At 47.3% G+C, this 21,751-nt stretch overlaps 1 protein-coding gene across 6 annotated transcripts in view; it reads left to right on the top strand.

Moving 5' to 3' along the window:
* The window catches only part of COL23A1 (collagen type XXIII alpha 1 chain), a 357,189-nt gene that overhangs the window by 14,387 nt on the left and 321,051 nt on the right, over positions 1 to 21,751 (top strand). For 5 of the 6 annotated variants that reach the window (XM_031666665.1, XM_031666666.1, XM_031666664.1 and 2 more), the window contains exon 2: positions 15,201 to 15,267. In XM_031666665.1, the coding sequence (XP_031522525.1) occupies positions 15,201 to 15,267 (67 nt within the window). Of the gene's footprint in view, positions 1 to 13,772; positions 13,897 to 15,200; positions 15,268 to 21,751 lie in introns of those variants that run through there. The other variant, XM_031666668.1, reaches the window with a different exon arrangement.

Below are 21,751 nucleotides of genomic sequence, written 5' to 3'. Positions count from 1 at the left end.
AGATAGGTGGAAATATTAATAATCCATTATCTTCTGCAGGAGCTTCTAGTGAGGGTCTAAGGAGGTAACACATGGGAGTGTGTTGTGAATGGCAAATTAACATGAAAAACAAGATGTTGTTGCTGATAAGCAGCTGAATATGTGACTTTCCTTGGGAGATGCTGCACTTTCCAAAGGGGTCTTTGACGAGGGAAGCTTCTTCATTCCCTCCACGAATGAAGCTGGAACGGTGAAAAGACAGCCTCAGGAAGGGTTGATATTTTGAGGTTAAGAGGTCCTTCCTAACTGTCCGATTATCCCTTAGTTTTGTGGCTGACTTCTTTCCCAGGATAGTAGTTAAGACCTGGAGGTTCCTGTTTCCTAAAGGAGGACGCTTTTCTTTTCATTGGCGGATATTTCTGCAGCACTCATAAGGCAAGAAGTGGTGTTGAGAAAGGATGGATCGAATGAACAGCGTGGCTCCCCTTGACCCTAAGAATACAGGTGGGGAGCTGTGTGGAGCTGTCGTTTCCTTCTCCTGAAGGTAAAAAAGCGACTGACACGTGAAAGATATCAGGATGCAGATTGCTAGTTAATGGCTGGTAAGAACTTGAAAGCAAATGAAGAGCTGTCCCAAAAGAACGGGCTGGGAAGTGTTGATCTCACACGTCAAATCAGGTAAGTGCCTGGATTCCTATTGAGCAGGAGTGCTGGAGAAGGGACTCTGGTTTAAAGAGATGTCAGGTGGATGGTGTCCTCGTTCTCTCCAACTCGGAGATGCTAGGCTCCTGGATACCTTCCGCGTTTAACATTCATGCAGTGGGAAAGACAACGTAGATTGTCTTATGTTTCTTGACACTTCAAACCAGTTGCCGCAAGAAACAGAATGCTGTAGTTTTGACCCACCCTTTTGGAGTAAGCTGCTCTTTCAGAGTGTGTATATTTCTGGGGAAACAACTTATATTATCTGAATGTCTCCCTGCAAGGAGCATTTAAACGGCTGCCAAATATTTCATGGAAGCAGCCTTTTCATTGGCATCTTTGCAGCAAACAGCAGTATTTGTGGAGTCATCGAACCCCATGGCAAGTAGAATGCTTGGACAAATTGAGGGTTTGCTTGTGGGATTCCCCTGAGAATTTCCCTCCACATCCTGCAACTTACTTTTTTTTTTGTTCTAACTCTTTAAAAAAAAGGGGGTGGCCGGGCGCAGTGGCTCAAGCCTGTAATCCCAGCACTTTGGGAGGCCGAGACGGGCAGATCACGAGGTCAGGAGATTGAGACCATCCTGGCTAACACAGTCAAACCCCGCCTCTACTAAAAAATACAAATAAACTAGCCAGGCGTGGTGGCGGGCGCCTGTAGTCCCAGCTACTTGGGAGGCTGAGGCGGGAGAATGGTGTGAACCTGGGAGGCGGAGCTTGTAGTGAGCTGAGATCTCGCCACTGCACTCCAGCCTGGGCAGCAGAGCGAGACTCTGTCTCAAAAAAAGAAAAAGGTGGGGGGGGATATAATTTACACACAATAAAATCACGGATTTTAAGTGTAGAGTTAGATGGATGTTGACAAATATATGCACCCATGACTGACATCTCCAATAAATACAGAATATTTTTAACACCTCAGAAAATTCCCTATGCCCCTTTCTTGTCTCCACCCAGAGGTAACCACCATCTTGCTTTCTATCACCAATAGCTCGTTTTTGCCTGTTCTAGAACCTCATATAAATAGAACCCTTGGGGGCCAGGTGGGTGACTCATGCCTGGAATCCCAGCACTTTAGGAGGGCGAGGTGGGTGGATCACTTGAGGTCAGGAGTTCAAGACCAGCCTGACCAAAATGGTGAAACCCTGTCTCTACTAAAAATACAAAAATTAGCTGGGCGTGGTGGCGGGTGCCTGTACCCCTAGCTACTTGGGGGAGGCTGAGACAGGAGAATTACTTGAACCCGGGAGGCTGAAGTTGCAGTGAGCAGAGATTGCACCACTGCACTCCAGCCTGGGTGACAGAGCGAGACTCTGTCTCAAAAAATAAAAAAAAAAGAACCCTGTGGTATGGTATGTCTTCTTTTACGTGTGGTTGTTTTGTTTAAAATAGTGCTTTTGAGATGTATTCATGTATTTGCATGTATCAGTAACTCTGTGTTATAGAGTAGTATTTCATTGTATGACTGTATCACTATTCACTCTCCTGTTAATGAGCATTTGAGTTGTTTCCAGTATTGGGTTATTATTAATAAAGCTGCTGTGAATATTTTGTACAAAAATAATTTTAGGCGCCTGTAGTCCCAGCTACTCGGGAGGCTGAGGCAGGAGAATGGCGGGAACCCGGGAGGCGGAGCTTGCAGTGAGCTGAGATACGGCCACTGCACTCCAGCCCGGGCGACAGAGCGAGACTCCATCTCAAAAAAAAAAAAAACAAAAACAAAAATAATTTTAAACAATAATGAATGTGAATATGCATGAAGGATTACTGAGGAATCCCATTTGTTTGTAGACCAACCCTTTCCAAACATGTTAATGTATTTCCGGACCTATCAGGGACCCTTGAGGAAATGCGTTTGCTGACGTGGTTTGAAAGAGAGTCACTCAGTGTGCCAATGGGAGTCGCTGATTAAACCCACATTCCTTAGAGAAAAGCCAGGCGGCTCCTGCCAAGTGCGGTGGCTGGGCCAGATGCTCTCACAATTGGCCTTTGCTGTGACTCTGCCGGGGGCTTTACCTGGCACCGAACCCAAACAGAACCTGAGGCTGTGTGATGCCTTCTGTGCCCAGGACACATACTCCACCACCCCACCAATGCTGTGGAAGCCACGGCCAGGGATTTTTCTTGCTTGCCTGTTTTTTTTTTTTTTTTTTTTTTTTTTAAGTATAATTGACATACAGTGAACTCTACAAATTTAAAATGCACAACTTAATAAATTGTTTTTTCTTTTCTTTTCTTTTTTTTTTTTTGAGATGGAGTCTTGCTCTGTCGCCCGGGCTGGAGTGCAGTGGCGCCATCTCAGCTCACTGCAAGCTCCGCCTCCCGGGTTCCCGCCATTCTCCTGCCTCAGCCTCCCGAGTAGCTGGAACTACAGGCGCCGCCCCCTCGCCCGGCTAGTTTTTTGTATCTGTTTAGTAGAGACAGGGTTTCACCGTGTTAGCCAGGATGGTCTCGAACTCCTGATCTCATGATCCGCCCGCCTCGGCCTCCCAAAGTACTGGGATTACAGGTGTGAGCCACTGTGTCCGGCTAATAAATTTTGACATCTGTGCACAACTATGAAACCCTCTCCACAATCTCGATAGGAAAGGCATCCCTCACCCTCCAGAGTTTCCTCCTGCCGCGTTTAATTCTCTCCCTTCCACCCCTCCCTGCCTGCGACCAACGTGCCACTGATTTTTCTGTTACTATTGATTCATTTTCATTTTCCAGGACTTTTCTCTGGGTGGAATAACACTCTCTTTGTTAGTCTCGTTCCTTTCACTCAGAGTAGTTATTGAGAGATGCTTTAGTATGTTTATGTAGTGGTTATACAAAGAACTGCTTTTGCACAGTAGTTAATTCATTCTTTTTCATTACTGAGTATTAGTTCACTATATGGATATGCCGCGATTTGTTTATCCATTCAGCTATTGATGGATGTTTCGATCGTTTCCAGTTTTTGTCTATTATAAATAAAGCTGCTATGGGTATTCATGTGCCAGTCCCTGTACGGATTTATTCTTTCATTTCTCTTGGATGTAAACACCTTGGAGTGGGATGGCTGAGCATATGATATGTTTGTGATTAACTTTTTAAGAAACTGTTGCTGAAGGCCATTGCATCATTTCAGATTCCACCAGCAGTGTAGGACAATTCCAGTTTGCTCATGTATATGTCATTTTTCTCTGACTGCTTTTAAGATTTTCTCTTTATCACTGGTTTTAAGCGGTCAGATTATGATATATATTGGTGTCGTTTTCTTGTTTTTTTTTTTTTTTGTGCTTGGGTTTCATGGTGATTCTTGGATCTGTGGATTTATAATTTTTGCCAAATTTGAAAACAGTGTTTGACTATTCTTCAAAATTTTTTTTTCTATTTTGCTGTTTCTCGCTCCTCTTCTTTGGTGACTCCAGTTACACATATTTTGGCCGCTCGAAGTCCCGCAGTTCACTAGCCCTCTTCTTTGTCTTTTCCTTTTAAAAATAATTCTTCCTCTGTGTGTTCATTTTAGGTAGTTTCTCTTGCTGTCTTCAAGTTTATAATCTTTTCTTTGGCAACGTCTCATCTGCCATTAATCCCTTCCACCATATTTTTCATCTCAGACCTGATGAAATTTCATCTCTGGAATTTCAGTTTCAGTCTTTTAAATACTTTGTTGTCTCTGCTTAGCTTTTTGCACATAGGCAGTGCGGTTATAATACTTTTTTAAAATGTCTTTGTGTGCTAATTCTAACATCTGTGACGGTTTTGGGCCAGTTTCAATTGATTAATTTTTTTTTCATTATAGGGCCTATTTTCCTGCAGGAAACTTCTTATTCCTCTGCCAGACATGATGAATTTTACCTCACGAGATGCTGTCCTGGGCTGTGTGATGCCGCAGTTAAGTTACTTGGAAATAGTTTGGTCCTTTAGGGTCTCGTTGGGATCTGTTAGGCGGGACTAGAGCGGTGTTTCACCTAGGCCCTAGGGTTAACTCTTCCCTACTGGCAAGGCAGGGCTCTTCCTGGTATTCCCCTCAGTATTTATTTATTTATTTATTTATTGAGATGGAGTCTCACTCTGATCACTCTGTCACCCAGGCTGGAGTGCAGCGGTGCGATCTCGGCTCACTGCAACCTCTGCCTCCTGGGTTCAAGCGATTCTCCTGCCTCAGCCTCCCAGGTAGCTGGGGTTACAAGCACCCGCCACTATGCCTGGCTAATTTTTGTATTTTTAATAGAGACCAGATGTTATCATGTTGGCCAGGCTGGTCTCGAACTCCTGACCTCGGGTAATCCACCTGCCTCGGCCTCCGAAAGTGCTGGGATTACAGGTGTGAACCACCGCGCCCGGCCTCTCCTCAGTACTTTCTGACAGTGGGTTATGAGGTTTCCTGGGCTGGCTGGTGGGAACGAGCATTCTCCCGGGCCCTGTGTGAGTGCTGTCTGCGGTGCCCTGGAATCCTTTTGGGTGGTTCTTCTCCTGACCTCAGTCGTTTCCTCGCCTGCAGGGGCCGATTAGGCCCTCCGCCTCCTACTCGAAGGGGATCCTCAGCAGATCTTGGTGGCTTTCACCTTTCCAGTCCTCTGTTCTGCACACTCTGACTGCCTCAGCCACCCTTGGCTCCCAGCCCCATGTCTTCAAATCGGGAGGCTGCCAGGCACCACCCGTGTCCCCCCTCCATGTGCGTAGCCTGGCCACTCCCCAGATGGGAAGCTGGAGCAGTTGTGCCTGTCTCAGAGATCACTGTCCTCGCCTGCCTGGCCCTAGCATCTTCAAAATTATTGTTTTATATGCAGGAATACATGTGTGGGTTTTGTTGTTGATGTTGTTTAGGCAGAAGGGCAAATCTAGTCATTGTCACTCTATCTTGCCTGTAAGTGTAAATTCATGATGTGGTCTTTTTAAAATGTGGGGGTGATTTTAGATTTGTAGAAAAACTAATGTACTAATGTAGAAAAACATATGTACAAACTGTACATATGTACATAACCATAGTATATTTGTCAAAAGTAAGAAATTAGGCCAGGCACAGTGGCTCACACCTGTAATCTCAGCACTTTGGGAGGCCGAGGTGGGCAGATCACTTGAGCTCAGGAGTTTGAGATCATCCTGGGCAACATGATGAAACCTGGTCTCTACAAAAGACAGAAAAATTAACCTGACTTGGTGGCTCCTATAGTCCCAACTACTTGGGAGGCTGAGGCGGGAGGATGACTTGAGCCCAAGAGGTCGAGGCTGCAGTGAGCCATGGTGGTGCCACTACACTCCAGCCTGGGTGACAGAGCAAGACTCTGTTTCAAAGAAAAAAAGAAAAGAAAAAGAAAAAGGAATGAATTGTGATACTGTGACAGGCAGAGTTCTAAGATGGTCTCCAAGATTCCTGCTCCCTGGTGAATAGACTTTGTACAGTTCCCTCCTCTCCAGTGCAGGCAGAACCTGTGGGTATGATGGGCTATCCTCCTATGATTGAGTTACTAATGAATCACTCAACTTTGAGTTAGTGAAAAAGGAGATTATTCAGTGGCCCTGACTTAAGCAAGTGAGCGCTTCAAAGGGATGAGGCCCCTCCTGAGGTCAGGGATGTGCAGCATGAAGGGGTGTGGAGGAGCTGCATGGCGGGAAACCGTGAGCTGCCTCTGGGAACTGAGAGCCCCCAGCCAATAGCCAGCAAGAGGATGAGGCCTTCCTGCTAAACCACGAGGAACCACAGGAACTTGAGAGAGGACTCAGCTCCAGGAAGAAACCCCCCAGCTGACTCATTGATTTCAGCCTGTGAGAACCTGAGCAGAGACCAACTGCAGTTATGCCCAGCCTCTGACCACACAAACTGTAATATAGTCAATGTGTATTTAAACTGCTAACTTTGTGGCATTTGTTATACAACAATAGAAAACAAATACAATTACTGTTAACTAAAGAGGATCAGATCAAATATATTTGTAACAATATCCTACTTATATTATAGCACGATCTCAATAAGGACTAATGTGAAGACCAGCATGAAACCATTGGAAAACTTCCACCAACATTCAAGATGATGTTAACACACTCATATTGCATCTTGGTTGGAGGTGGTTAGAATCCTGATCAAGAATTTATCTGTTATGTGAGAAAATATTCACAAGTCCTGTATCTGATTAGGGTCTAGTATACAGAATCTATAAAGAGCTCCTACAGTTCAACAACAAAACTACACACAACCCAATTTTAACATGGGCAAAGGACTTGAACAGACATTTCTTCAAACAGGATATACAGATGACCAACAAAGACATAAAAAGCATCTCGACATCATTTGTCATTAGGGAAATGTAAATCGAAACCACAATGATACACCATATCACATCCACTAGGATCTTTTGGCAAGAATGTGGAGAAATTGGAACTGTCATACGTTGCTGGTGGCAATGTAAAATGACTCAGCCACTATGGAAAAGAGTTTGGTGGGATCCTCAAAAAATTAAATGTGAAATTACCATATGATGTAGCAATTCCTCTCCCAGGTTTATACCCCAAAGAGTTGAAAACAGATACTCAAATAAAAGTAGACTTATGTTCACAGCAGCACTATACACAAGAGCCAAAAGCTGGAAAGTGCCCAGATGTTCATCAATGAATGGATAAGCAAATGGTAGTGTAGACACAATGCAATATTATTCAGTCATAAAAAGAATGAATGATCCATGCCAGTGTGGATGAGTCTCAAACACATCATGCTAAAGAAAGGAACCAGACAAAGGGCAAGGAAATCACAAGTGGTGTTGACTCTGCTTATGTGAAGTATACAGAATAGGCAAATCCCATAGAAACAAAGCAGACTGGTAGTGGCTGGGGCTGGGGCTGGGGAGGAAAGGATATAGGAGTTCCTTTTGGGGTGACGACAGTGTTTTGAAAGTAGATAGAGGGCGTGATTGTACAACATTATGAATCTACTTAATGCCACTGAATTGTTCACTTTAAAATGGTTAATTTTATGTTAATAGTTATGTGAATTTCACCTCCCAGTTAAAAAAATAGATCTTTCTAAAAAAGAACAAGGCTATATCTTAGTTGGTGGTAAGTGACTTTGTGATTGTGCTTTTTTTTTTTTTTTTAAACTAAACTACACCTTATTTAGATTTCACCCATTTCTTCTCTCTAATGTCCTTTTCCTATTCCAGGGTCCATCTAGGACACACACTGCATTTAGTTGTGCTGTCTTCTTAGTCTCTTCCGATCTATGACCATTTCTCAGTCTTCCCTTGCTTTGCATGGCCTTGACAGTTTTGAGACATTGAGCAGGTGTTTTATAGAATGTCCCACAGTTTGGGATAGTCTAATACTCCTCATGAGCAGCGTTTGGAAAGAATCCCACTGAGGTGGATTGCCACGTTCATGGCATCCTATCGGGGGCCCATGGGGCCAGAATGAGGTATTCCTGTGACATTAACCTTGATCACTTGGTTAAGGGAAGGGAAATCTGCCAGCTTTCTTGTTTAACTCTAGCCCACATCAAGGAGAGAGGGGAAGTTAGCTTCACCTCCAGGAAGGGGGAAGTATTTACATATATGTTTGGAATTCTGTAAGGAATTTTATCTCTTCTCTCCATTTATTTATTTAATCATGTATATCACTATAGACTCAAGGATATTTAATTTATTCTTTGCGTTATAAGACCACACTACATTATTTATTTTGTTGCTTAAATTGTTTCAGCTTTGGCCATTCTAAGCTCATTCAGGTTGGTTTTCAGGCTGGAGTGCAGTGGCACAATCTCTGCTCACTGCAACCTCCGTCTCCCAGGTTCAAGCAATTCTTGTGCCTCAGCCTCCCAAGTAGCTGGGATTACAGGCGTGCTCCACCATGCCTGGCTAATTTTTGTATTTTTAATAGAGACAGGGTTTCACCATGTTGGCAAGGCTGGTCTTGAACTCCTTACCTCAAGTAATCTGCCGGTCCCGGCATCCCACATTGCTGGGATTCCAGGCGTGAGCCACCGCGCCCAGCCTTTCAGGTTGGTTCTTATGTTTCTTTGATGAGTGCCCCTGACCCCAACCCCTTTCTAAAGCACTTCCTTACTTTCTGGCACTGTAAGACTCCAGGCTCATCTTGTGGTTTTTCTGCCTTGGCCCTAGAATTTCTCATTTCTCATCTCTCCAGGAAGCCCTGGTTCCTTTTATTGGAGAATGATATTAGAGACCAAGATCTGGGTACTGTGTGTGCTTGTTACTACCAGGGTATGACTGTTTGTAGAACTTCTCTGCAGACAGAGGGAGGGCATAGAAACATGTATATTGACTCCTCTATATGCACATATCTGTGATTATTTCTGCTATCTATCTGTATACAGAACATGAACATGACCTCGTAGTTTTGTCTTTGATTCTGATTCAGCACCACAGGGTTCACTGTAGCTTTCCTCCTTTGCTTATTTGTAACTTCTTTCTTGGACAGTGAGAAACCTGGCTCTCATTACTCATAGTTTGTTTACTTATCTGTTCAACCCTAATGTGTATAGAAAGTAGTTTCAAAATTGCTAACCTGAATCCCTGTGAGAAACATCTTTACCTGCTAGCTAGAGTACAGTGTTTACATCAGATTCCTTTTGTCTTCAGCCTTAGAGTTTTCTTTTCTCTCTCTCTTTTTTTTTTTTTTTTGAGACAGAGTCTCACTCTGTTGCCCAGGCTGGAGTGCAGTGGCACGATCTTGGCTCACAGCAAACTTTGCCTCCCGGGTTCAAGTGATTCTCTTGCCTCAGCCTCCCAAGTAGCTGGAATTACAGATATGCGCCACCACATCAGGCTGATTTTTATATTTTTAGTAGAGAAGGGGTTTCACCATGTTGGCCAGACTGGTCTTGAACTCCTGACCTCAGGTGATCCTCCCACCTCTGCCTCCCAAAGTGCTGGGATTACAGGCATGAGCCACCACACCTGGCCAGCCTTAGAGTTTTCAATGAAAACACCATTTTGCAACGTTACTTAGGTCAGCTACACTTTTCCCCAACCTTCAGTGAGGTGATGTCATGCAACTTTAATATGGTCAGATTTGTTATTCTAGCGTGAGTTTCTCCAGCGTCCTGACTTTTGGTTTGTAATTGGTATTCATTGCAGGTCACTCTTTGGGATGGACAGTCCTGTGGTTTTTGACAAATGCATAATCATGTGTCCACCACCCCAGGACCACACAGAACAATTCTGTCACCCTTAATCTCCTCCATGCTGCCCTTGTAGTTAATTCCTGTCACTCTCCCAACCTTTTGCAGACACTGTACTGGTTTCTGTCTGAGTTATGTATGGCTTGGCTTCTGATAGCAACTTTATTTTTATTATTTATTTTTTGAGATGGAGCCTTGCTCTTGTTGCCCAGGCTGGAGTGCAATGACACAATCTCACTCACTCTGCCTCCCGGGTTCAAATGATTCTCCTGCCTCAGCCTCTTGAGTATCCGGGACTACAGGTGTGTGCCACTATGCCCAGCTAATTTTTTTTTTTTTTGTATTTTTTTTAGTAGAGATGGGGTTTCGCCATTTTGGCCAGGCTAGTCACGAACTCTTCAGACCTCAGGTGATCTGCCTGCCTCGGCCTCCCAAAGTGCTGGGATTATAGGTGTGAGCCACCGCGCCCAGCCCTGATCGCTTTAAAGAATGTTTGTAGATAGGAACATTACTTGGGAGCAGAGGTTGTCATGCCTTGTGATCCGTGTCAGTTGCTACCAGGATTTAAGTCCAGCCCTGACACTTCTCTTTCTGTCTCAATTTTCCCATCTGTAAATGGGTGTAATAAGAATCCCAGCCTCATGGGGGTTATCGGGAGGAATAGATAAGATAATAGCAATTGGCGCAGTGTCTGGCCCGTAATAAGTAATCCAGTCTTGATAATAATGCTTCGGTTGTATTTGTCATCATCATCGTCGTGGTGGGGTATCAAAAGAGAACGTTTAAAGGGGTTCGGAAAGGGAGTCCCCGCAGGTTGCTCATGGTGGTGAGAAGGCTTGAACTGGCTCTTCATAAGCGGGTAGACCGAGAGCAGAGAAGCTGTGCCCGTGGTCAGCATTTGGTTCTTGACAAGCGCTTCCTCTGGTGTTTGTGGTGTGCATGTATTCACAGGATGGATCCTGGAGCTGGGTCTCCCTCGGGAGACAGAGTCCATCGCTCTGAAATTGCCCTCAGCAGGGAGATTTCAAGGGTTTACACTGTCTCTTCTACTTTCTGGCTTTTTTGTTTTTCACTGAGAAGATGATACTACCACAACCCAGAAAGCAGTAAATCACCATCATTCCAACACCCACCTGGGTTGTTTTGTTAGTTGCTGTTCCCCCGTGCCTGTGTTTCTACGTCAATGTAGACATTTTATTTATTGTAGCATAAGCATTTTTCCTTGTTGCTATACAGTTTTCATAATGCTATTTCCTGATGTCACAGCTGCATCAAGGGGATTCCACATCTTTCACTAAACCATTCCCACTGTTGTACAGTGCAACTGCTTCATAAATATCATGTTTTGCTTCTGCTGATTTATTTCCTTAGAATATATTCCCCAGAGTAGGAATTTTTAGTCAAAGGATAGAAATGTCTTAATTATTTACAGCATTTTACAGGAATAAATCATTGCATCTTTCTTTTGTTTGTCAATCTATATTTCCTCAGAACAAAAAACCACTTGAGGATGTGATCAAACATCTGGTGAAGTGTTCAAGACCAGTGCCCCAACAGATCATTCATAAACGTATCCTCTTGACTATGTCATGAATGCTGTTTTAAAAACCAGGATTTCCCTGATTCCCTGAGCTCTTGCCACCCCTCCCCCAGACTTCAAGTTCTCCTTCCCAGTTCTTCTAGAAGGGAACTCACCCAATGTCTCTAGTCTTTTCTCAGAAACTCATCCTTTATTTACTTTTAGAGTCAGGACTTGTTTGCATATGTAAAACCAGGACCATATTGTTTGCAGATGCTGGGGGTGCTGCCAGATAATTGAATATAAAATGTTGAGGCTTGTAAGTCATTTTTACAAACCTGGACACAAAGGAATATTTTCTTAGGATTAAAAAAAAAAAGAGCATGAAGTTAAAGATTGTGAGATTGGGTTTCTCATTCAAACATTTCACTTTGTATTCTTAGTAGTCAGGACACAGAAAGTGAGGGGCCTGGAGGTGGGGGAGGGGAGGGGTCCAGGAGAGAAAACTTTACAGATTCACCATCTAATCTAGAGAAACAAAAGCACAAAGGGAGTTAGGATAAATGACCAGTGCAATCCCAGTAACCTATGATCCCGCCACTAGCATTAACAGTACCTAGCTTTTTATTTTAAGGTAAGAGTAGCTTAAAAGTAATTATGTTTCCTATCAGTAGTTGATAAAATCCTTCTCCCTCTTCAGGAGAGAGGTTCAGATGTGATAGCAGTAGCCCAAGTGTGACAGCAGTTGTTAGAAGTGAATTGTTTTTGGCATGAAATGCTTTTGTTTAAAAAATGAAATTAGTGTGGAAGTCCTTTCTGTCCTGTCTAGCACTGATAAAAACAGATGAGAGCTTCTCACACAGATTGACTGGCTTAAACGAAAACGTTGGGTTTCTTCTCCAAGTATATTTTGAAATCTGCTTTAATATCTGCAAATGCAATGGGGAAAAAAGTGAGTTCTGGCTGGGCGCGGTGACTCAATGCCTGTAATCCCAGCACTCTGAGAGGCAGGAGGATTGCTTGAGCCCAGGAATTTGGGACCAGCCTGGGCAACATAGTGAAACCCCGTCTCTACAAAAAATTTAAAAATTAGCTGGGTGTAGTGGTACATGCCTGTATATCCAGCTACTCAGGAGGCTGAAGTGGGAGGATTGCTTGAGCCTGAGAGGTTGAGGCTGCAGTGAGTGGAGATCGTGCCACTGCACTCCAGCCTGGATGACAGAGTGAGTCCTTGTCTCACACAGGTGTGGCCACTGTGCTCCATTCTGTGCAAAAGCCTCAGCCCCTCATGGACTCCACCCCAGGCAGCCCTGCTGGGAGTGGGGATGAGTAGGGGTGGTGTCTGCTGCGCTGGGGTGGAGCAGCTCTCACCCACAGGCTGCAGGGGGCCTCTGGAGGCTGGGGGCTGGCCCAGGCTGCTCACAAGGTCCCTGTGGGACAGCTGGGCAGCTCCATCCAGAGCAGCAGTGAGTGGCAGGTCCAGTCCCTGCGGGGACCTGGGAGCCTGGCATCCAGAGGCCTAGCCAGATTCCGATTTACAGGGCAAGCCAAGGGCTTGCAGAGTCAGGGCTGGGGAGTGCAGTGATGATGGAAGAGTGAGTGCGCCTAAAGGCACCCCCTGGAGTAACCCTCCGGCTGCCCTGATACTGCTTTTGAGAGGTGAAGTCAGCTGGACTTTCTGGGTCAAGTGGGAACTTGGAGAACTTTTCCTAGAAGAGGTTTGTAAAATGCACCAATCAGTGCTTTGTAAAAACGGACCAATCAGTGCTCTGTAGCTCGCTAGAGGTTTGTAAAATGGACCAATCAGCACTCTGCAAAATGGACCAATCAGCACTCTGTAAAATGGACCAATCAGCAGGACATGGGCGGGGACAAATAACGGAATAAAAGCTGCTCCCCTGGCCAACACACTCTGCAGCAGTGTGAACGGGTCCTTAAGGTTGTGGGATCTTTGTTCTTTGGCTCTTCACAGTAAATCTCCCTGCTGCTCACTCTTTGTGTCAATGCCCTTTTTAAGAGCTGTAACACTCACTGCGAAAGTCCGCAACTCCATCCTTTTTTATTTGAGAGAGTCTCGCTCTGTGGCTCAGGCTGGAGTGCAGTGGCACAATCTCGGCTCACTGCAAGCTCCGCCTCCCAGGTTCCCGCCATTCTCCCGCCTCAGCCTCCCGAGTAGCTGGGACTACAGGCGCCGCCACCGCGCCCGGCTATAATTTTTTGTATTTTTAGTAGAGACGGGGTTTCACCGTCTTAGCCAGGATGGTCTCGATCTCCTGACTTTGGTAATCCGCTCGCCTCTGCCTCCCCAAGTGTTGGGATTACAGGCGTGAGTCACCGCATCTGGCGCCCGGCTCCATTCTTTTTTTTTTTTTTTTTTTTTGAGGTGAAGTCTCGCTCTGGCACCCAGTCTTGAGTGCAGTGGGCGCGACCTCGGCTCACTGCAACCTCCGCCTCTCGGGTTAAAGCAGTTCTCTAGCCTCAGTCTCCGGAGTAGCTGGGATTATAGGCACCCGCCACCACGCTGCGGCTCCATTCTTGAAGTCAGCGAGGCCACGAACCCACCGGCAGGACCCAACCCCGACACACTTACACCATGGTAACTTCCTCTGTTATAGGAGCTGCTTGTCTCTCTGTGCCTCTTGCTGCCTGTCTGTAAAATGAGGATGAAATGGGAGGTGAAATGGAACTGCCTTTCCAGTGGCTGGAGGTGCCCTGGTGAAGTCTCCTGGTCCTGGGATGTTCCAGTCAGAGGCAGACAGGGCCTGGCTGGGGTCTTGTCCTCTATGCAAATTCCAGGCTTGGTGGTCAAGAGTTCAAGACCAAGGGGTGCCCTTCTCTCCTCCTCTAAAGCAGTGCTTAAAAATTACTGTTCACCGTTTGAGCATGAAGCCCTCTGCTCTTACGGTAGCGCTGTACTCTTCACTTCGGTCTGCACGGATTTGTGCTCTGCTGTGTTTTGCTTTTAGGGGGATTTTTTTCCCTCCTAGAGAAAGGTTAAGACCGTGTATCTTCATTGGGACGCAAGTTCTGGCTAGTTTTGGGATTTGGGCCAATTGCTTCATTCCTCTAAACCTAGATTTGGGATGCAGGACAAATTTCTTTTTTCCAAGCTTGCATTCCTCGTCTGTGAGGCAGGGACCATTTGTTCTGGCCTCAGAGGTGCCCATAGGGTTTCACTGGGCCAGGAGCCTGCCAGAGCAATCTCTGCACTGTAGGGGAGCTGTGCCTTTTGACCCTCTTTCTGTGGTGATTCTTTTCCTTTCACCCAAATCTGGCACAGGGCTGGGCATGTGTAGGGATTCTTGTTAAATTTTACTGAACCAAATTTTCTAGGCCAAGGATCCCCACTGGTAAGTAAGGAAAATGGAAAACAGAAAACAACAAAGGAAAATGTTTTCATCAGGGTGATTTAGCCCCGGCCGTCAGGTGCCGGGCCTGTGGGCTGGCAGGGGCTGCAGCCATGGGGTTTGGGGACTTACCGGGTGTGAACGGGGTGGCCTTGTGAGTGCAGAAAGCCGCCTGGAGGACTAGCTTTGATCTGCCCTCCCCAGGCCTCCCTCAGGAGTGGTGGTCGCTGTGGCTTTTCTTGACTTGCAGGAAGCTGTTTCTGTTGTTCGTAACTCTTGGTATTCTATTTGAAAATGCTGTAACAAAGCAGAAACCTGCCACCTTTTCAGGGACTCACCAGTAACTGTTTAGTGTTTGTGTTTGTTTTTTCTCATTCTAAAATTCCCTGTAGAATTTAATGATCTTTTGAGAGATGGTCTCAAAGACACCCCCAGCACTGTAGATGGTTTAGATACATTTGTTTTTGCTGATGTTTCCACTCTTACCCCTCTCTGTTCTGAAACTCATTCTTTCTTTGTTTTTTTTTTCTTTTTTTTTCTTTTTCCGACTCAGAAGTTGGACGGACTAGTGAAGCTCCGGACTGCTCGGGAAGCCCCATCCGAATGTGTCTGCCCCCCAGGTAAGTGAAGGTTGAGCTCCCTTCTGCCTCCTGCCTGCCGCCGCCATTTGCTTGGGTTTGCTGAGAACAGCATGGTCTAGAAGGTGGACTGGGGTGTCAGGCCGTCGTCTTCGTGCACTGTTCTGGGGCCTTTTCTTCCCACATTGACCCTGGTAGGCTCTCTGGTCAGTTTCCAGCAAAGTAAACTGACTCGGTTTGCTGGGTGGTATTGGTGGAGGAGCTAAGACATCGTCAGAGATGACTTAGCTGCCTAAAGACTTAGATGGTAAGGGAGTAGCAGCTGGTGCATTTCAAAGATGGAGAAAGGGGTGTGAACTGATGGGAGGTGACAGCCTGGAACACCAGTCGCCCCCACTGCACCAACATTGCGAGCAGAGCTCTATGTCAGACGTGCAGAAGGTAGATAAATAATCTAGTGGACATAGGCTTCTTGTTTTCATTTCTTGCAGTGGAGGCAGAGGAAGGAAACAGGAAACGAGGTCTGAATTATTCAGATTATCATGGACTTTCTCTGGTTTTGCTGGTGTAGAGCTGCATGGCTGTGAATGAAACCAGGAATTGTTGACTCCTAATCCACATGACTTGAATCTAGGCTCATAACAGGTCTCCTGGCTGTCCTCAGGGGAGCTTTGTGTGGTCTCTAACGCTGGTGTTTTCAGAGTTAGAATGACCCTCCTTTAGAATGGTGTCTAATACCAGTGAATGAGTGGAAAATCGTGATGTACCTCAGACTTCTTGACATGCAGGGAAAGGTGACTTTTGTTATTGGTCCAGAGAACACAGGAACTGCGCAGTGTCCCTTGTCCTCATTGTCATTCCTTCCATTAGCCAAGTGGTCCAGAAACCAAACTCACTAACATCCCAGGGTTGGGAGATGCCCCGAGATTTCTGCAAAGGTGAGTCTCATGGTGTGAAACTTCTGTCTGTGAGGGCTGGGTGGAAGATGATTTTTGTGGTTGAGCTTGAGCTAGCCTTATAGGACTTCCGAGGTTTTAATAAGAGAAAGAGGATTTGACAAGGGAATGACTCCATTCACAGATCAAGAAGTCAAATTGTGGCCGGGTGCAATGGCTCACGCCTGCAATCCTAGCACTTTGGGAGGCCAAGGCGGGCGGATCAACTGAGGTCAGGGGTTCAAGAGCAGTCTGGCCAACGTGGTGAAACCCCGTCTCTACTAAAAATATAAAAAATTAGCGAGGCGTGGTGGCACGTGCCTGTAGTCCCAGCTACTTAGGAGGCTGAGGTGGGAGAATTGCTTCAACCCGGGAGGCGAAGGTTGCAGTGAGCTAAGATTGTGCCATTGCCCTCCAGCCTGGGTGACAGAGTGAGACTCCATCAAAAAAAAAAAAAAAAAAAAAAAAGAGTCAGAAATTGCAATTAAATGGGAGGAAAAATTCACATTCATAAATGGATTTTTAGATGATCTGCAAAATGTGTAAAATGCCAACAATCCTTCTTTTTCGTCCCCCTCTTTCTGAGTGTTATTTGGATGCATACCTATGTGTGTGTTTTTTGAACTGGGAGTCACACCCCATTTGTGAGATACCAAATCAGTTTAGTTGGGTGCCGCCAGCAACCACTAGCATGAAACTCTGAACTCGCATAGAAGTCTGGAATGAAAAACGCCCAAGTGAGATTTTGGTTTTGGCTATTAGTATTTGTGGATTGGACGTGGGTGGCGTGAGACGGGTTTCTTGCTGTGGGTTACCGACAGAAGGCTTGAAAGTCCCCAGGACAGATGATGGATGGAGAGTGGGAGAAGGGGGATGCCGACTGGCATGGAGCTCCCGGATCAGTCCGAACTGGGGCCACATCTTGGGTCTGCCCCTTACTAGCACGGAGGGTCTTTATCAGTAAATGATAACACCTTGAAGCAGGCTCTGGGGGGCTTTCTGAGGTTATGGAGAAGGTATAAGTTAAAGCCAGTGACTACAGATGGACCTGTGTCCTGCCTTCCATCAGAAGTAGGGAGCAGGGAACAGGGGACCTGAACTCCTCTAGAAAGAGGCTCCCAAGAAGGTCTGGGGAAGACCATGGGGGACTGAAGGGATGGTCAGAGCCTCCAGTCCCACTGAGAGGAAGGCATGGTGGACTTCCCTGCTCCCTGGGAAGTCCCTGCTGGCCATCAGCACCGTGCTCATGCTGTCCCAGGAACTCCAGGCTCTGATGGAGGCCGTCCTGGCAGGTGTGGTCAGTGTGGCCCTGGGGTGCAGCACGACAACCCTAGGCAGACCCCTCAGCACACCCATGTCCATGCCTGCACTTTCTCTCCCATCACCTCGAGAGCCCTTTAGACCAGAGCCTTCATGAATGCTAATCCCCAGCAGGCTAGCACATGAGCCCCTTGTCTTATAAAGAACAGAGGCCCTTGCCTCCAACACCAGAAGTCCTCACTCATTCCTCTTCTCCCCGGCTCCAAGGCTGCAAGGCTCCAGTGTGTCCTGCGGGCGTTTGGAGTGTGGAGACACAGACCGTGTTCTGCAGCGGGGCTCCCCGTCTGATTAGAGCTGGCCGCAGCTCCCGACGCAGCAGCCCAGGAGTCAGCGGAATCTTTTGTTGGATCCTGGCCTGCAGCAGGCAGATAAGCAAGGCCAGAGGAGGGGTGGCTTTTCTGGATGTGCCCCCCATTGTGAGGCTGAGCGTGGTGGCAGGGGCTTCTCTCTTGCCCCAGCCAGTGGATATCGCTGGCAGGAGGACTGGCAGGGGGGCCTGAGCTGGCTCTGGTGAGCCTTACTCTCCTCAATAAAATAGTGTAGTGGGTTGAATCCTGTTGCCCTCAAAAAATATGTCCAAGTCCTAACCCCCAGTAGCTGTGAATATGACCTCGGAAAATAGGGTCTTTGCAGGGGTAATCAGGGATCTCAGAATAGGTCATTCAGCATTTAGGGTGTGTCTACATACAATGCCAATTGTCCTTAGAAGAGGCAAGGAGAGATTGGAGACAGAGAAGCACAAACCAGGGGGCTAGATGACTGCAGAGTGGGGATTGGTGAGTGGGGACTGGCATGCTGCATGTGCCAACCGAGAAACACCACAATGCCGGCAGCCTCCAGAGCTACGGAGGGGTGTGGGAGGGACTCTCCCTGAGGAGCCCACCCGCAGGCACCTTGGACTTCTTGCCCCCAGAACTGGGAGAGCTTGTGGTAATTTGTTGCCGCGGCAGCCCTATGTCTTATTTTATTTTACTTTTTATTTTGTTTTATTTATTTTTGAGATGGAGTTTCACTCTTGTTGCCCAGGCTGGCGGGCAATGACGCAATCTCAGCTGACTGCAGCCTCTGCCTCCCATGTTCAAGCGATTCTCCTGCCTCAGCCTCCCAAGTAGCTGAGATTACAGGCTCCCATCACCATGCCCAGCTAATTTTTGTATTTTCAGTAGAGACGGGGTTTCGTCATGTGGGCCAGGCTGGTCTTGAACTCCTGACCTCAGGTGATCCACCTGCCTCAGCCTCCCAAAGTGCTGGACTACAGGCATGAGCCACCACACTCAGCTTTTAAATTTTCTTTTATATTATTTGACAGAGTTTCGCTCTTGTCACCCAGGCTGGAGTGCAGTTGTGCGATCTCGGCTCACTGCAACCTCCACCTCCCAGGTTCAAGCAATTCTTCTGCCTCAGCCTCCCAACTAGCTGGGACTACAGACACCCGCCACCACGCCCAGCTAATTTTTGTATTTTTAGTAGAGATGGGGTTTCACCATGTTGGTCAGGCTGGTCTCAAACTCCTGACCTCGGGCGATCCACCCACCTCAGCCTCCCAAAGTGCTGGGATTATAGGCGTGAGCCACCACGCCTGGCCCATTTCAGCTAATTTTAAAGTAGTAACTCCTCCTCCTCCTCCTCCTCCTCCTCCTCCTCCAACAGGTGTCCCGCATTGTTTTTCACGGGCTATCTGTTTCATGGGCTTGCCGTGTCTCTTTGAGGTGGTCTGTGCCCGTCTGTGTATCAGAGACAGCTGCTGCCTTGTTTTGGTCCAGGAAAGAATCTGGCCATGCCATTGGGATGCCCTGTAATGCACTTGGCCAGCCCCGCCAAGGACATTTGGGTCATTTCCGACGCTGTGTTGTTCAGACAGGGCTGCATGTGTCCTGCAATGGAGGGAAGAAGGCCTGCTGTGTAGCCTGTTGTCTGACTTCCTTGTGCTTTGTTCTGCCAGGCACACTGCAGGCCTGAGGGTGTTGACTGAAGGACTGGAGCCCTCGGTCTATGGGGAGAAGCTGGGCTTAGGGCAGCAAACACAGGTTGCTGCAGGGAGGGCTGTGGCCAGGTGGGTCCTGAAGCCTACCCCTGGGGGCTGCCCTGTGGCCCGGCCTCCACGGTGCTGTGAACAGTAGTGACTCGGGGGCATCCCAGAGAACAGGTGAGGGCCAGCACCTTGGATCCTGGGAACCTGGGCTTGAATCTTGACTCTGCCTTGTAAATAACTGCCTTGTGGTCCCACCCTGCGTGTCCTGAAGCCATGGGTCACTCTGGCCCTTGCATTCGCTCACTCTTTGGGTTACAAGCATCAGAACATTAATTAGTATTTGATCATCCTGCACTAATAAAGCAAAAAAGGAAATTTTTAGTGCACAAAACTAGAAATGGAAAGGTCCAAGATACAGCTGGCTTCAGGCCCATCCGGGCTCAGGGCTCGCTCTCCTCTGTCAGCTCTTCTCAGCTTGTCTTCAGACAGTCTCTTCTGGAGTGACCTGTGCTTGGGAAGGTGGCCGCCAGTATAGCTCTAGGTGTATATAACATGTGCTCAGCAACCCCAGCAGATACAGCACTGTTCTTTCCCAAAAGTCTCAGAACTGGGGCATGGGGAATGTTACGGGTTGAACTGTGTCCTCCCATATTCACATCTGGAAGTCCTAACCCTCAGGGCCTCAGAATGGGACTGTATTTGGAGAGAACAGTGTTACCTTGGAGATTAGGTCACATGAGGCCTTAGGGTGGGCCCTCATGACCGTTGTCCCCGTAATAAAAGGAGATTTGGACATGCAGACCCATGCAGAGGGCAGGTCATGCGAAGACACGTGGAGAAGACACCTTTTCTGAGCCCTGAGCTCAGAAGGAAATCAGCCTGCCAGCACCTTAACACATTTCTGCTGTTGAAGCCGCACAGCCTGTGTACCTTTTTATGGCCACACCCAGACAACTAATGCAGGGAGTTATTGGTTAAGGGGTGTAGAGTTTCTGTTGGGAAAGATGAAAAGTCCAGGAAGTGGAGAGAGGGGATGGTTGTTGTGCATCACCGTGAATGTGTTAATCTCGGAACTTCGTGCTTTAAAATGCTCAGGTTTATGTTATGTGTATTTTACCATGATTTTTTTTTAACGCCCCAGAATGAACCCTAATTTGCTTGGCTTGGGGCAGGTGCCTCTCCTTGAAAAATTGCGCTGACCTGGAGCGTGGGGCACGTTATTGGACCAGGTCGTTGGTGGGTCATGTGACCATTCTTGGACCCACGGGTTGACAATACCAGAAGCGTGTGGTGTTGGGGAGGGTGGTTCCTTCCTGAAAAATTAGGATCTTTTCCCGGAAGAGAGAACAAATATAGCTGGGCACAAGCAGTAGGTGACCACTGGCCTTCCAGTGATGGCTGGCCAGTCACCGCCAGGTGGTCCACAAAGGTGTAACCAAAGGGTTGACTCCACTTAAAGCACACCAAGAGGGCCAGGCGCAGTGGCTCACACCTGTAATCCCAGCACTTAGGGAGGCCAAAGCCAGTGGATCACCTTAGGTCAGGAGTTCAAGACCAGCCTGGCCAACATGGCGAAACCTCATCTCTACTAAAAACGCAAAAATTAACTGGGCATAGTGGCACATGCCTGTAATCCCAGTTACTCGGGAGGCTGAGGCAGGAGGATTGCTTGAACCCAGGAGGCAGAGGTTGCAGTGAGCCAAGATTGAGCCATTGCACCCCAGCCTGGGCGACAGAGCAAGACTCCATCTCAAAAAAAAAGAAAAAGAGAAAACACACCAAGAGGCAGCGTGGCCTAAGGGAAAGCATGTTGACTTCCCATCTAGGCTGCGTGGCCCAATTCTCTGTCGCTCACCGGCTCCATGACCTCACACGTGGACTTATCCTCCATGCGCCTCGGTTTTCCACCTGTCAAGTGAAGTGGGGATTCTGAGAGTAGCTGTGTCAGGGGATTGTTTTCAGGATCAAATGGGTTCACACATGCAGACAGCTTAGAACGAGGCCTGGCCCTGCGTCCTCAGAGCGAGTCTGTTGTTAGGTCCGTCGTCATCAGTTGGGAGCTGCCGGAGAGGAAAGGAGAGGAGACACAGAGTGGGAGGCCACTGGGAATCTTCAGGAGGGGAAGAGCAAGGACTTGGCAGACTTTACTGGCACGTTCTCCTGGGACGTGGGTGTGAAGATGCTGGTGACGCAGGAGTGAAACAGAAAAGGAAAGTGTGAGGCCGTGAACCCTCATCAGCCACCCACGTGCCCAGAAGGCCTCAAGCACGGCTGGGCTTCTGCCCCTCACGCTGTTTCC

Source organism: Papio anubis, chromosome 5 (assembly GCF_008728515.1).
Source record: "Papio anubis isolate 15944 chromosome 5, Panubis1.0, whole genome shotgun sequence".
NCBI lineage: Eukaryota > Metazoa > Chordata > Mammalia > Primates > Cercopithecidae > Papio > Papio anubis.
The sequence above is the reverse complement of the archived record's forward strand: the minus strand, read 5'-3'. Positions and strand labels throughout refer to the sequence as shown.